Here is a 16,914-nt window from a genome sequence, read left to right as displayed (position 1 = left end):
GCAGCATTAATCCTTTTTCTATTTTTTTAGAAATCGTCCAGGACTCAGAGCCGTAAGTGAGCACAGAAAAAATCTAACAGTTTAAATTTTGTTGATAATCTGATTTTACTGTTTTTCATTTTAGAATATACATCTTTTGCCATAGCTATCTTTCGTTTGATATCCACTTCACATTTAGATGAGATAATCAGACTTCTGAAAAAATCGAAGCTGTTGACATGTTTCAATTTACCGTTAATGAATATGGAGCAGATGAAAATGGTCTTGCTTTTACTAATAACCATGCACTCTGTTTTGTTGATGTTAAGTTGCACGCCTTTTTTCACTTTCAAAAACCAATTTGAAAACAATTGTTTGCAGTTTTTCCATTGGTTCCGCTTTAGGAGCTGTATCATCAGCATATCTTACATTGTTTATATTCACACCTCTAATGAATATTCCGGGTAGATCTTCCTTCTATCTTTCTCACAATGATCTCACTATAGAGATTGTACAGGTCTGGAGAGAATACACAGCCTTGCATAACACCTTTCTTTATTTTGACAAAACTAGTCGTCTTCTTATCAACTTTTATTGCTGCTCTTTGGTCCCAATAGAGGTCTTTGCTCTTGTGTCTTTTCCATCAATGTCCAAATTTTCCAATATTTCCAAAAGCTCCACGTGTTTCACGCTATCAAAATCTTTGGAGTAATCAACAAAACATGCAAACAAGTCTTTCCATCGCCACGACTATGTAGCATCTTTTTCGAAACGTCGGTTTTTGAATTCATAACTTTTAAATAATTTTCAATAAAAGTGAATAATCTTGGACAGTTAATTTTTGATTCAAATTAATATAATAAAAGACTAACTTGAATAAAAAACTAAATATATATAATAATAGCATCTTTTTAATTAAAACGATTTATTTGAATGATAAATTATCACTCAAGTCCTAAATATACAATCATGTGTGTATATTCTATATGTATGATAAAATCTATCTTTAATTTATTGTGTATATACATTTATTTTATATGTATTTTCAGTATAATATGCATATATATAGAATTATATATATATATATATATATATAATAATAAAATAATATAGAATAAAATGATAATATTGAGTTATTGAATGGAAGTCCTTTCCACATCGGTTGCCGTGAAGTCACGAACGTGAAACATTGATCTAAATTCGTTTACATTTGAATCTGTATAGAAATACATGTATCTGTATATTATATATATTTTGATAATAATTTAATTTATTTTTAATTTATAATATAATAATATTTAAATGCAATAAAAAACAATCGAGTCAGAGGAAATCTAAAAACAAAATTCGCGTTCAAGTAGCTTTTTTGATTTTTTTTATATTACAATTTTAGTTTTTAATTTTTTTTTATTTAATTTAAATTTTATTAAAAATTTAAATTAAAAGTAAAACTTTTATTTTATTTGATTATAAAATTCATAAATTTTATAGTAGATTTATAATTTTCATAAAAAATTGAAAAAGTGTGTGTAATTTAATATTTTAATTCAAAATTGATGTCATGAATGAAGTTAGCACTTTTTCATTTATTGTCTGTTTAATTAAATGTCACTGTGTAACCTGTGTGTTGTAACATAATAGAATTGTCAGGCATTTTACCGCTATAATTCACCATCAGGCTGCCCCCTATATAAATAAACATATAAAATTATAAATCACCTAGTGATCATAAAATGTACAAATATAAATAAGTTATATTTTATGTATATAATATTATATATATTATAGTCTACAGTGTATAAACACCTTTTTTAAGCAATATAGAATATTTTCTCTGAACAAATTCTACATAACAAAATTTCTAGATTATAGGTGAATGATTGTCTTTCTAATTACTTATTATTATTATTATTACTAATTATATTATTTCTATTACTAATTTCTTTCATTTACTTTACATTGTAAAGTAAATGAAAGAAATTTGTAATTTATTTTTCTTAAATTATATCATGTCATGTAGTGGTCATTACAATTTAAGAATCATTTAGAAGAGTATGTATTTTAATGATGTGGTCACACTGACTGTTAAACATGTTAGTTTATGCTTCAACTCATCTCTATAGTTCAATGTGCTTATAATTGTACTCTTGCTAAGGTTGAATCTATTGTCTGAAACCATTAAAACATCCATAATCATTCTATATAATGCAATGATTTCAAATTTGATGTAGAATAAAAAAGTTATAAATAATTCTGAATTTTGTTGTTACTGGCACTGGCAAATAAAGAGTTTGAAGATCTCTTGAAATTGCAAGATATTGCTGGAACATTTTTTGCATCTAGTTGTTTCATTTCGATGATTTTAGTAACAAATAAACAGAGAAATTGCTTTGAAAAATGCACTCTTGGATATGTAATTTTTTTAGAAAGAATTGTCATCATTAATATACTTTTATAGTTTGAAGGATAAATTAATGATTTGAAAAGAATTAATGATTTTTCGCATGAGTTATGTTGTTTGTTGATAATGTGGTGATGTTTTTCTGAAAAGGGTGGTTTGGCAATTTTATGAGTTTAAAACAATTATTTGCTTGGTGATTCACTATTGTTAACTTGTTCTAAGCATTATATATAATAATAATATTAATAATAATAATAATAATTTGTGACTTGAATAATTGATAACTTTCAGGTTTATGGTTCAGTTGTTTTTTTTCAAGTTTTTACATATCAGCTCAATAAATAATTTTATGGATTAATTAACATCCTGCAACTAATATTAGAGTTAGGCTGCATAGTAGTTCTAATTTGTGCAATTTATTTGAAAATCATAAATGTCTTGACTTTAAGTAATTGTTGGATTAACCATTGAAGAGTTGTTAATATTTTTTCTAAGATTTTAATTAAAATATTTACTTATCACTCATTGCTGTAATATTCGTTTACACATATCATAGTACTTGCTAATAATCAGGTTGTTCATCAGATGATGTTCGGAGCACATTCACTAACATCTCTTGGTCCATCGGATCGATACCATTCCAGTGCCACCATCAACAGCTACTCCTCAGCCTGGAGCTCCCCTGTCCTCGGACAAATTTACAAAAATGGAAAATTTGGCTCTCTGCAGTCTCTGTTTTCCAGCAAATTTTCAACAAAGAAGTCATCATCTCATTCATTGTCACTGGCATCACCTCGTTCACGAGGTTCAACGTGCTCATCCAACAAAGAACCTAACCCTTCCGTTGCATTTCAAACTTTCAAGTTTCTGAAAAAGGGATTGCAGTTGAGTTTTCTTCTTTAAAATGTTTCTAATATTCTTTTGTTCATTGAATTAATTTTTCTTTAAGTTTTGTTTACCATACAACGATGCTTTGGATTTGGGCCAGTTTATTTTTGGATTCATATTTAAATATAAACAAATATGAATCTAAAACATTGTTTTTATTTTGATATTAATAAACTGAATAAATATTTCATATATATATATATATATATATATATATATATATATAATATTATGTCTCTCACACTGCTGTAGGGAATATATTGAATTGGTGGATAGGAAATTTGATCAGATGACAAAAGGCAGAGAAGCTCCAATCACATCAATGGCTAGAAGGGTGTGTTAAAATATTTTTATATGACTTTCCTAACTTGTTTGTGTGTTTTTAATGGGTGTTAGTGTATATGTGTGTGTGCGTTGGTGTGTTTACGTTTGTTTGTGTGCGTGTGCGTGCGTGCGTGCGTGTGTGTGTGTGTGTGTGTGTGTGGTGTGTGTGTGTGTGTGTGTGTGTGTGTGTGTGTGAGTCTGCCTAACATTGTTCAAATGTTCCTGGCTGTTGACAGAATTCACCACTTTTGGATGAGGGTGTGTTTTATTCCTTGGATTGTATGTTAATTAAAAATTGCAGTGTATATTACAGTGATGATGACGATGGCGATGATAGTAGTGATGATGATGATGAAAGTAGTGATAATGATGAAAGTAGTGATGATGACGATGAAGGTGATGAAAAAGAGGGCTTTGTTATTTTACATAATAAAGAAATTTATGTTTCCTGCCTGGTGTGTTAAGAAAAATATTGATGGCACTAGTGATGATTATGATCGTGATAATGATGATGGTCACTCATGAATGATTATGATGATGGTGATAATGAAGGTGGTTGTGTGTAATAATTTTTACTGATTTGTTTGTACAATTAATTTCAACACTTCTTAGTTCAAAAGTGAAGATTACTCAAGAGTTTGTACTGCATATAATTATTGCTTTTAATAATGTGCTTATTATCATCTTCTTGATCATTCCTTTATTTAACAATTGGCTATTATTTACAACACTACAGCACTTACGTCACAGAGTTCACATGACAATTCTCACATTAATGTTCACTAACCCACTAACTCGTGCTTCATGAATAGGAGAATGTTTCTAATAACTCTGCTTTTTCAATGCATTTTGACATGTGAATTGTTTTTAATGCCAGCAGATGTATTAGTTAATCGTTCATTGTGTCCTATAATTATTTGACAAGGTAGAAACATCTCCGGGTAGTTGATTGTTCGCTGGTAATGCTTCAGTGTGCTTCTTGCATAGCATGTTTGAAGTTATTACTGGTTAAATGAACAATAATGGAACCATGCGTTGGGGTGGTGTATTTGTTCACAGCATTCGTTGGGCTGCATAAACGGTGTTGATCGATCGTGCTGTGACGTCTAAAGGTTTCTTATCACTCTTACTTTACAAATTTTTTCTGATCAACTACGACTTGAGATAGGCTAAAATTACCTGCTTAATGAGTTCTTTGTGTCGATCTTTATAACAGTTGGGTGATGATGATCATCACGTGATGACTTAATAGTTTGGTGATACACGATGACGATGATGATGATGACAATGAGGACGACGACGATGTCCGTCTTAGGAAACAGTTCTTGTGCAGCCCAGCGTCTGCACTGCTGTGTGAATGAACACCGTTTCTGTAGTCGAACAGAAAGTTTAATAAAGTATATGATGATGATGAAGAAAAGGAAGCGTTTAACTTATGGATTTAAATATAACTGACGTAAGTTGAAGCAGTAATTAACTGTAAGCTCTTGGGTGGGAATCATCAACACTTGACTTAATATCTGTCTTGTATGTGCTTTTCATCGCATGTTCATACAAATATCTTGCTTGTGTTACATGTTCATGCAAAGACTTTTTTATTCACCTTTCCATGAATGTGTATGGATGGATATGAATGTGTATGGATGGATATGAATGTGTATGGATGGATATGAATGTGTATGGATGGATATGAAAGTGTGGACATGAGTGTGCGTGCATGAGTGAATTATGGATCTAACGTACTTGAGGGAGCATGGATATGCTTCGAACGGTAAACTTTTTACGGTAAACTTTCAAAATGAAAATGAATGTGTGTGATAGTTCTTTTACGGTAAACATTTTATAAAAATAGAATTTGTTTTGTAATCGACTTTCTACGATAAATTTTTCATAATGAGTTAATAACATCATGATTCTCGCATTCGCCTATGTAATGATCCTTTAGCGATAAACTTTTTAAAATATGCCAAAATTGATATTTGAATTTGTTTCTGTAATGAACCTCTACTGTGAATTTTTCATGTCGATTCAATCTTTATTTATTTAATTGTCAATATTATGGGAGGCGAACATTATTTACTTTTGAAATGCAAATGTATAAATTTTTGTGACGTATGTTCGCGTGCACGAATTGCCATCATTTTTAATTTCTTCATTTTCAATTAACTTTGTTGAATTTTTTGTTGAACTTTGTTGAAAGGACAACTTTAGTTAAGGCACTATCACAAGTATTATGTTTACTTTTCTGTGCTTCTTCCAATAAATAAATAAATACTAAAGCCTGAAACCACACACACACTTGTTTGTGGCATGTTGGGCAATTCATTCATGAACCGTTTAATAACGATGTCCGTCTTAGAACACAGTTCTTGAATGAATACCGTTTCTGTAGTCGAACAGAAAGTTTAATAAAGTATAATGAAATTTCTGAACACTGTTTAACTAATTTTTACTTCTTCATTTTAAAAATATAAGCAAATTCAAAAATTTAATTACTTAATTTGAATAAATTTTAATTGTAAAAAAATAAAAATAAATTGAAATCATCAATAAACGTGAAAGCAATGGAGTGGAGAAAAATTCTAAAAACCGGTTTCAGACAAAATTTTTATATTTTAAATGAAAAAAATTTCAATAATTTCATAACACTAAAATTTCACTTGACAATGTTGAAAATAATAATAAATTTTAAAATCATTAACTAAAATATTAAAATCAAATGAAATTTTAAAAAATAAAATCGATCCAAAAAATTTGTAAATGAAGAGTTTAAAAATCGCATAAAGTCACCCACTTTAATCGGGAAACTTTAGACATGCGATTCTCGTTTTGGCAAAAGGCCTAAGACCAGGATTGATCAATAGACATTTTTTATAGACAAACCACCGAGTCATGTCTCAGAAACCAGAATTGCGCAACATGCCTACTAGCGTTTATCTAGGCTTAACACTTTCTGCACCCAATTATGCTGATTCATTGCTTGTTTAAATTTTATGGAAGCACATGTATGCTTCACCCAGGACTGAAAAGTTCAATCCTACACCAGTGACCATTTCATAAATCTCTGACTCCAGTTGTTCAGCAGCATCCAGCACAGACTTCAGCATGTTTTTACACATATTTCTTCTAATATATGCAGTGTCCAATGTTCTCATGTTTGTTGCTATAGTGAGCTTATATCCATTTAAGCATGAATTTCGATCCTCAAGTTTCCATCCAGCAATATGAATGTTGCTTTGACTATTTTCATGGCAGCTTTTCATTTCAAAGAAATCGTTCTGTGTCCAACTTGTTTGGCTGTGTTTTTTCATCAGACGCTTTCGTTTTTTATTTGATTTTCATATTTCACATCAATGTTTCTTCTTTCGTTTTCATTATTTCCTTTATCAATTACATTATTAGAGATTTTTTTTATTATTTTTCTTTTCTTCTTCGAATAGGTTCACCCTTTTGTGGTTAATAAATGTTATCTTGTTCTCATGCTATTTATGACCACACCCACCTTACTCTACTTACTGCCTACCATAATTTATTTCTAGTTTCTAAACATTCATCGTTTTTTTACTTAAATTTTTGTATCCACTATGTATTGTATACACAAATGGAATCATTGATCAATAATATTTTATTGTTTCTATACAGAATTTGAAGGCAGCAGAGAGGTATAAGAAGAGATTGGAATATCAACTCAGCAGGGTCGGCGTTCAATTATTTCATTAATTTAAAAAATTTTATTTCATTCATAGAACTATCTTAACATTATTGTCAAACATTTGAACAGGTCGAAGAGCTGGAGGAGAATTATGATTTTCATTTCAAACTGATGAAAGGTAACGCGCTGATGTCATGTGGATTCAAATATGTTACATTCGTTTTTGCTTTTGCTTCATTTTGTTACAAGTTTGGTTTACATATTGCCTAGTTTTATACCAATTGTTCAAAAAGTTGTAGAGATGAGTAACTTCATTTGGAGATCAAATTTTGCACAGAATAACGATGTAGAGACACAATTGAGATTTTAGTTCTAGAGTTATAATGCTAAGATCGATTATCATTTCTTTGATTCAATTGTTGGAATATTACTTGCAGGGCCATCCAGTGGCGGATCTAGACAATTTTGAGGGGAGCGAGACCAAAAATTTGAAAATGTTTAAATTTTCACGAGGGGTGGCCCAGATTTGTGGTAGTGTGGCTGACGACTTTTTTGCTTATCACATTCAATTTTTGGTCGTCGATTTTACACATAAAACGGTCCTTTTTCTTACTTTTATTAAAAAACTGCCCCTCTCCCTCTAGATCGCCACTGGAGCCATTTGTCTTGTTTGTAAATGGATCACTTAAGTTATCTGATGAATGTTTTTTAATGCATTGTTTTTTAACGGATGTAAACGAAGCATTCATTCCACTCACTTATCTCGATGATATCAGGTGTCGTCACGATGGCACAAGCCTACGTCTGCCAGCCATCAACCCACAACAAAAAGAACTCTCTCTATAATGTCCAGTGTGGATATAAGGAGTGTTGTCAGGTTTCTTTAGTTTTGTGTTTTTTCTTTTAGTTTGGAGGTTTGGAGACTGCAATTATAACTTTATGCTAAATGGCCTGTAAAAATGTTATATAGATTCTACGCTGACATTTTCTGTTATTATTTCTTACACCTCACCCGAAAAGTTTTCATTGTTTTTACGTCTCTTATTTGAATGGTTTTTTTATTTACACATAACCTCCAAATCGTTCCCAGCTTCCGAATCTCTGTTATGTTATGTTTCAAAAGTAACACATACATTCGTTTTCCTATTCGTTAGATTTCCAGAAGTAAATTTAAAATTTTTTCGGTAAGTGCTATTATTTAGTTAAGTACAACTGTGCACTTATTGAATTGAAAGGCTCGTAACTTCTTTAAAAATGAGTTTTTTGTTCACAGACGATGTGCCTTATTGAATCTCAGTTGGAAATGCTGATGGGCAGCTTTGGGTGCACCATCAAAGGTATCTTTTTTTACACCGGTGTTACTTGTTCAGATGTAATTTATTAGTGGAAGAAAATGATTTTTTCTTTATTCACTCTGAGTTGATGTTGTGTGGACCCATCTGTTACTTTCAGTCAAAATGTTTCCGACAACGTTTTGCAGCTTATATTTATTATTATTATTATTATTATTATTATAGGTCTTGTAGGGTTTGCGCGACTTTTGCCCAACGACGTGTTCGAAGTTGTTGTAAGGCACGGGGAACAAAAGTTCAAGACAAGGGGTATGATTGGAGTTGTCGATCAACGATGGAATCCAAATACATTCAAGTTCAAAGCACGTTTCGGTGAACATCTCGTTTTTAAGGTTATCCTTTATTCAATCTTTCCTCGTCGTGTTTCTTAATGATTGACTTTTTGAATTGATAAAAAAAACTGTCATTCAATTTTCGGCAGGCTCAAATAATCTACAAATTTTATTTTAAAGAAATACTCTAGGTTTTTATTTTAGTCATATCAAATTTTGACTTATGTCAAAAAAAATTTTGCGTGGAACTGAATGAATTTAAACAACTTGCTTATTTTGTTTAATTTTGATGATATTATTATAATATATTAGTTTAGATATTATATAAATAAATTAATTATCAACAATCACATTTAGTTTTTAATTATTCATTTTAAATGAGGATTTTCAAATAATTACCATGAAACCATTTTTGTGTAAAGACTTTTTCTAAAACACTTTAAAATCATAAACCTGTGGTGCACTTGGTCACACTTTAAAATCTAACAAAGAAAGAGAATAATTAATTTTCATTTGGCAGGTCATGGAAGTGAAGTGGTTTGGCAAGTTAGCGAGTCTCGGAAAGAAGAGTTGTGAGGTGTACGAACTTTTCTCCAGTCTTGCACATAAAGTCGCCATCAACTTCCACACGTCGGGGTCCATCAAACTCGACACCGTGCTAACCTGGATGTTGGCTTCTTCTTTTAATATTTATTATTATTTCAAAAGCTGCTAGCAAACGTCAGTTAGCTAAAACGGTATAAACTGTAAAGTAGTGCATTGTTGTTAACGCTGTAATTTGGTTCAAGCGCTTTTTTTCCAAAGTGGCTTTGGCAAAGATTAAGTCATTCAGTTAGTTATATTTAGTTAGTATTGTCAGTATTATTATTTTTTATGTTATTTGACGTCTTATGAAGGTTCTCATTTCAATGTAAATCATTCATTTAAATAAATAGCATGGATATGCATGAAGGTTGTGTTTAGAAACTAATTTATGTAGAGTGAATCATATAAATTCGATACATTGGTGACATCAGTCTAAATGTAGAGGTTCTTGAAAAGCCAAAATTTTGGACCAACACACAGACCGGTGGACTCAGTTGAAGAGACTATGAATGTTGTGGATCTGTTGAAGTCGTCATCTTCAAACTTACAAGCAACAACAGAACAACATCGCGTGCTCGCCAAAGTGGGATTCGTTTTTTATTTGATAAATTATTCTGTTAACGTTCATTTATTTTTCTTGTCTATCTTTTCATTTCAATAAATTAAATTGAACAATATTTAGTCAATGTGCACCTACGTTCAAATGCTACCTGCTTGCACCTGAACTGTTTCTGAACCCAATGATGATTATTTCATTCCGTCATATATTAACATAAATTAACAATTGTTCTTAATATTTCAGCACCAGAATGAGTTGTTTCCAGTAAGTCCACTGCCAAGTACCTCCCCTCTTCATCATCCTACCAACGATTCTTCAACCAACTCTTCAAACTCACACCAGTCGTCAACCACATTCGATTTTCACTCACCAGCGCCAGAAAGACATGCTAACCCCAGAAGCACCCCAACACTGTATGATGACCCACAATCATTTGATCTTGCCAGCTTACAAGACAACGACATCATCACACATCGTAGCAAAAATTTTTTGCAACATTGCCACTACTTGCAACGAAGTCGACCTTATTCAATGCAGGCCTTGGAGACGCAGGACAGCAGTGAGGCATTGGTCAAGAGGAGATCTGTTGCTTTCGAAGTGGTTTGCAATCCTCTCTATGAAGCAAGCATGTCCCGCAAGTCTGCCTCATCTTCATTGCTCTATGATTCTAAACGCTACCAACAACGACAACGACAATGTATACAACATGGACAGCAGCAAACACAACATCAACAAACACAGCAGCTACACACACAAGCACAACCTCAAGAACATTCAACTGAGAGCCTTCATAACGACCACCATGATATCGAACTTAACAGCAAAAATACTATTTCTTGTGTTGAGACAATATCTAAAGATTATGATCAGGATGGTGATGTCGACGATGATGATTATGATGCCGATGTGAGGAGGCGATTGTACAGAACGCACCACTGCTTGCGAAAGTTGTTGGCTGATCTTGATAGAAGGACTGACGTGGATTCGTGCAACATTAACCGATGCATCAAGACATTCACAAGTCTGATGGCTTCTATTGACCATCTCCTCATTGTTCGTTTGTTACATGCATGCTCTTCACGTTTTCTTTTCTTATTGTTCTTAACGAATTGTTAAAATGATCAGGAACGAGAGAAATATGATGACCATTCATTGAGAAGCTCAAATTCGCCAGGCAGTCTGACCATTGAAAATGCCCTTAGTGCCTTCAACTTTCTGGATTCCATGTCTGAAGTGGACAACAAAAGGTACTTATAATTACACTTGAAGTTCAATCTATTTTTGATTACATTACCCTATTTTCCTTATCAGATATTGTTATTTATTTTGTTTGAAGCAGTTCTACAATGTTTACCTTTTTATTTGAGGTTTTTTTTTAATTTGGATTTAACCATTGGCCCTCCTCGCTCATTATATTATTTTTGTTTTTATAATTCTAACTCACCTTACCTTACTGAGTATGCATGCGGCTTGCAGTTCGAAATCTGACCCATTACAAGCTATTTTCTCAACCACAGAATCTCACTAAAAACTTTCAAAATTTACACTATATCCAATTATTTCCACAAGGCCTAGTGACAAGTGCACAAACAATATGTTTGATGAGTCTCTGCAATGATTCCAGAATTTAAAAAAACAACAAATAATAACCGAATTCAATTAATCATTTTGTTTCTAAAGCGCTCCTAAATTATTTTAACAAGCAGACATTTGTGGTCTAATTGATATACAACTCTAAAGTATACACGGGTAAGATCCCGGTGCATCTGCTAACATTGCCCTTAAATTAGCAAAAATTCTGCGCCATTCAGCAAACCACATGTTAATTTTTGTTAAATGATTTCTAACCTACCTCTAAAAGCTGAGATCCATAATTATAGCATATATTCGCCATGTAGAACGCATTCAAATCGCTCAACATATGCAAATTAATTAGCGACAAATATTGAAAGCAAAAGTTCGGAGGGATAATATGAAGAGAAGAAAGGATGCATCAACGGAGCAACCTTTAGAATTTTAAAGTAGTCTGGCGACCTTCCTGTCATTTTAGGACCACATCTGCAAGTGAAGAGCCAGCTCTAGTTATTAGAAAGTGGGACCGGAAAGAAAAACAAAATATGGAGGCTACATGCATGGAAAGAGTAAGGATGTATGACCAATTCATGAATGGTGTAGACCCAGTTGGTTCATAAATTTCTTATTAACGAATTTCCGCAAAATCACAAAGGTAATATTTTCGTTTTCTTTCAACTTTATCAACATGGCCGTCTTCAATGTATGGTCGTTGTACCGCAAAGATGCAAATCAGAACAATTGCCATTACGTGCCAGTATAGCAGAAGGCCATTGTAAGCTTGGAAAAGATGTGTCAGGAAAAAAGTGGGAAGGCCATCATATGGACTACTAAATACAGGCAACGCGACATCGCGGTTCAACAAGACGTGTGCCAGTTCGTGCAATAAGGAAGGACTGCATATGCCTGATGTGTTGCTCAAAATGCAACGTTGCAAAATGCTGAATTTCTAAAAATTTTCTTACGTACAAGTAAAAAGTACGTGTATGTCTAAAGACAAAACGCAAATTGTTTCAAAAGTTTTCGTAAGTGAATAAAATCGTATGATGAAAAAATTCCGGTACGGGCCGTTGTAGCATCTGTGTTACAAACCATAGTTTTCTTCATTCTTCAAATAAATTTAATGTGTATTAGTTTATTATGCCTATTTTATATAAAAGTTGTAAAAAAAATTTTTTGTTGATCGTTATTCATAATTTGGTTTACAAGTGGTTAACAAGACAGTATTAAAATACCAAAAATAAAATGGAAATAAATAATCAGTCAAAATGTATGAAATATATGCATGAGAAAATAGTCAAAGAAACTAATAACTAGATGTACATTTGTAATCATACACATGTGTGCCCTGCTGCAAATGTACGTACACTTGCACACTTCTAGCATGACATCATATATGTATATATACATACAGACCATATATACATAATTGCACACACGTAACAAACATATCTGCCGAGCCAAATTTTTATTACGCTTTTTACAAGTTAATAAATAATTAATATACTCAGCTCCTTAATCTCAGCGGAATTAGATATATCAGTTTTAAATCTTCCGACACTACCTCCTCGTTCAACCGACCTATTTAAATCCGGTCCCCGACAACTCTGTAAATAGGTCAGTTAAGCTTTTCGACCAAAAATGTTGGACAACACTGCCCTCGATTGCCGATTCTTCAACAAGCATTTATAATCGCTTGTGTTGATTTTTTGGAAGGTTTGTTTCAAAATTCCTTCCACCGTTGCAATCATTGGAGGAGCTCCAGGTCACGTGCTGGCATTGACATTTTCACGTATGACCTGCCAACAATTGCATTATTTATGTAAATAGGAAATATTATGCCGACAAATATTCATCCAATTAATTATTCTTTTAATAATGCTTTTGTGTTGTGTTTGTTGAAACGAATTATAATTACTATGCACTGCACAGTTTGGATTTGAAACAGAATGAATCAGACTCTGGTATAAATTCTCAGAGGGTCAGCTACGAAGACAACCCAGCAACAAACAATCTTCCAACTTCATCTCAACAGAGACCACTGCAACAACAACACGCTGAACATCAACGCTTAATGTCAACAGGACAAAACCAGTTGGATATTGTCCTTGACATTCATTTAAGGAAATCTCTCCAAATACTTCGGGTATAAATTTTTCAGCTTTAATTTGTAACTTGCAAATTGTTGACATGTGGCCTCATTAAAAATATAAAGATGATGATGGTTTTGGCATAAATATTTTTTTAAAGACGTTATATTAAGTCTGAATTATAATCTTATTGGTGGAAATTGCACGAGAGTTGAACAGCTTTTATTTAATTATTTATGTGTTTGTGGCTTGCTTTGTACAATAGAAATAGTTTTATTTAATTGTTGAAGTTGGTGGATGGCTTTGTGAGGAAGGAGTTCTGGTGCAGAGATGTTGAGGATTATGTGGGCAAGTTGTCCGTTCAGTGCGACATTCTGCTGAAGATCCTCTACTTCATTGAAAACTGGGAGGAAACTGAACTACCGGATGGTCACGTGATGATGATGATATTGATGTTGTTACGTAATGGTGATGGCGTTATAGTGATGATTATTTAATGATAGTGACGATGATTTAATTAGCAACTGTTATGCCGATGTTTAATTAAGAATTTATTGTTACAGTTGTAACTTTGTTAACGTTGTTATTTCTCAACTTGGTTACCATCATTATCGACGTCTCCGTTATCACAGTGCAGCTATCTAAATGCTTAACCACATTTGAATCATTCGCACAGTGCTGAAGATAGTGCCGACGAGTGCCTTCTCGAAGCAGTTCTGGCTGAGGTGCATCTCAGCGAATGTTCTTCACGCCAGCTGCCACGACGTCAGACATCAGGTCGTCTTCCTCTGCAGGCAGATGCACGACCTCAACGAGCAGGTCTCCTTCCACAGTGGTTCGTTTCTTTTTATAGGCGTTCACTTTCGTTAGGCTCTGATAGCATAATGTTATGATGATGTAAGTAGCGATGGAAAGTGGACTACAAGGCTTTATAAAGAATGGCATTCATTAATTCATTCATTCATTCATTCGTTCATGTAATAAATAATTTTGGTGCATTTCTTGAAGTATTTTGATTGAAAGTATGAAATGACGCGCTTGAAACTACATTGCTAGTGGCGTCACACGTCGTCGATTGCCTCTTGGATGGTGACATGTTTAACCCATCAACATGCACATGCACAGCGTCACGCACGACATCAACAACTTCTCATCATCGTCATCATCAGCCAAACGACAACAGCGTCATAAACAACAACAACAACCTCAGCATCAACAACAGCAACGACAACATCATTACTGTGTTCCAGTTCATGTTTTTCTTTTCTACCTCTCAAAATCATGACATTCAAAAATTCATTAGAACCTGTTTGCATGAAGGTTAATTAATTAATTATTTTATTAATCAATTAATTAATAATTAAAAACTAATCAATCGCTCATCCTACGTTGAGCGTCAGCATATTTCTATTAACTTTATTCGTTAACTTTAAATCTGGTACAATATTGCAACTGTTGTAAAGTGGCTGTTGTGAAAATGGATATTGGGATTAATTGGTTTGGTGGTTGGTGGCAGAAATGACGAGGTATGGTGTGTTCACTTTTTAATGGGTCTTATTGCAAGCCTGTAACGCAATTGCATATGTACTTTAGGACTGTTGTTACTGGTTGTAATTAATTTTTAATGAACAACGAACCACAGTGTACGTAAGAGATATGTTGTCTTCTGGCAAAGATGAAAGTGACCTGAAGATGGCGTATGCACTGATGAAAGACTCACCAATCTACCCATCTTGCTACATCCTCATCATCTCCCACCTTACTTCAAATGATCGTCTGCTCAACAAAATTGCTAGTCTGTTCATTTTTTTCAACTCGTTAGAAACTAAAGTTCGACCACAATATTATGAAATAAATTTTTCTCTTTGTGTAATTTGAATTTGAGACCAGATTTACAATGTCCAAATATAAACCCCATTTCGAAATGATTGATTTACTCGTTAATTTAAAAAAAATCTTTCAATAATTATACAATATCTTTAATAACGACTCTGAACAAAATTGTAGCAAAAATTAATTATTCCAAATTAATTTTTATCTAAATTAATTAGTTCCAATATTTGTGACAGGCGATTTTCTAAAGAAATTATCAGAAGAAAAATTGAGCCAGGTAGGTGCAACCTTTTTCAAATTAACTCATAACTGAAATATCTCAGTTGGTTTAATTTTAGTTTGTGCACGTTGCTACACCATTTTAAAAAGTTTTCGTTTAAATGGACCAAAAATGTTGGACGGAAAACATATATAACGCGTATGAAGTCGTGATTACAATTATTAAGAATTTTCTCAACACATCCTGCACTTGATAAACATTAAAAAACTCTCAGTAGATAGATTCCTGGATCTCTCGAAAGCTTTTGGTTTAACAGATCATGAGATGTTGTTGAAATACTATGGCACCACGGAGTAAGAGGGATGGCCGACGAAAGGATCAGTAGCTACTTAATTTCACGCTGCTTTTAGTATGTCTACATTGCTGGCTTTTGTTCATCCAAAGCTTTCATAACATAGTCAGCATTTCGAAGATCAGTTTTAGGACCGCTCCTATTTCTTTTATACATCAACGATCTTTGAAATCTCAAATTTAATAGCATTTCTATATTCATAATCTCTTTCTACAAAATTTTACTTTTTATCAAAACCGAAAAATCTCTCCTGTTCTAAGCATCGTCAACAAAATAACATTTTACGGAATTAAATAAAAACTCAGCCATTCTTCTTTTAATAACTTTACGTGACGCTTTTGTTTATCTCCACACGACTCACGGCATTCTTTTCTTGTGGGAAGGAAATGGTCCCAAGATCCATCAGACCTACTCAATCCTTCGTTGTGCTTCCAATCTCAATGCTAAATCTTGGCCGTAAACTTCCTATACATTTGCATTATTATTATTAGCCTAATTTTTTTAACTGTGTTGTCTATATTAGCGGATCGTATATTTATATTTCCTTACATGTATATCAATATTTTTTCTCGAGTCTTTTGAAGCGATTATAGATACAATTTTGTCTTCTTTGTTTATAATATTAATAATAAAGACACAGTCTCTTTCTCTGTAACTATAAAACTTGTCTTAAATTTTTTAACGAGCCTAAAATCCACGAGACCTTCGACCTGGACTGAATTGGTGCCTAAAACTTCACTAACTTCACTAAAAAATTGGCACCTACGTGTATTTAAAAATTTTCTTTATTTACTTTACACTTAAAATTTAGACACCGCCTTATAAAAGTTTGTAC

The 16,914-nt window shown here is 32.8% G+C and overlaps 1 protein-coding gene across 1 annotated transcript; it reads left to right on the top strand.

The window, feature by feature from the left end:
* Window positions 1-2,968: 2,968 nt before the first annotated feature.
* Window positions 2,969-16,539, top strand: HELRODRAFT_187823 (hypothetical protein; the record flags this gene model as incomplete). The annotated part of the gene is made up of 21 exons (XM_009010760.1): window positions 2,969-3,243; window positions 3,521-3,602; window positions 7,235-7,288; window positions 7,374-7,422; window positions 8,021-8,121; window positions 8,518-8,581; window positions 8,762-8,928; window positions 9,389-9,537; window positions 9,934-10,036; window positions 10,256-10,292; window positions 10,386-11,065; window positions 11,138-11,259; window positions 12,063-12,192; window positions 12,348-12,460; window positions 13,517-13,730; window positions 13,965-14,103; window positions 14,351-14,493; window positions 14,844-14,994; window positions 15,317-15,491; window positions 15,744-15,784; window positions 16,385-16,539. The coding sequence occupies 21 exons, from the start codon at window positions 2,969-2,971 to the stop codon at window positions 16,537-16,539; spliced, it is 3,144 nt and encodes a 1,047-aa protein (XP_009009008.1).
* Window positions 16,540-16,914: the final 375 nt, after the last annotated feature.

This window comes from Helobdella robusta (assembly GCF_000326865.2).
Source record: "Helobdella robusta unplaced genomic scaffold HELROscaffold_1, whole genome shotgun sequence".
NCBI classification, from domain to species: Eukaryota; Metazoa; Annelida; class Clitellata; order Rhynchobdellida; family Glossiphoniidae; genus Helobdella; species Helobdella robusta.
The sequence above is the reverse complement of the archived record's forward strand: the minus strand, read 5'-3'. Positions and strand labels throughout refer to the sequence as shown.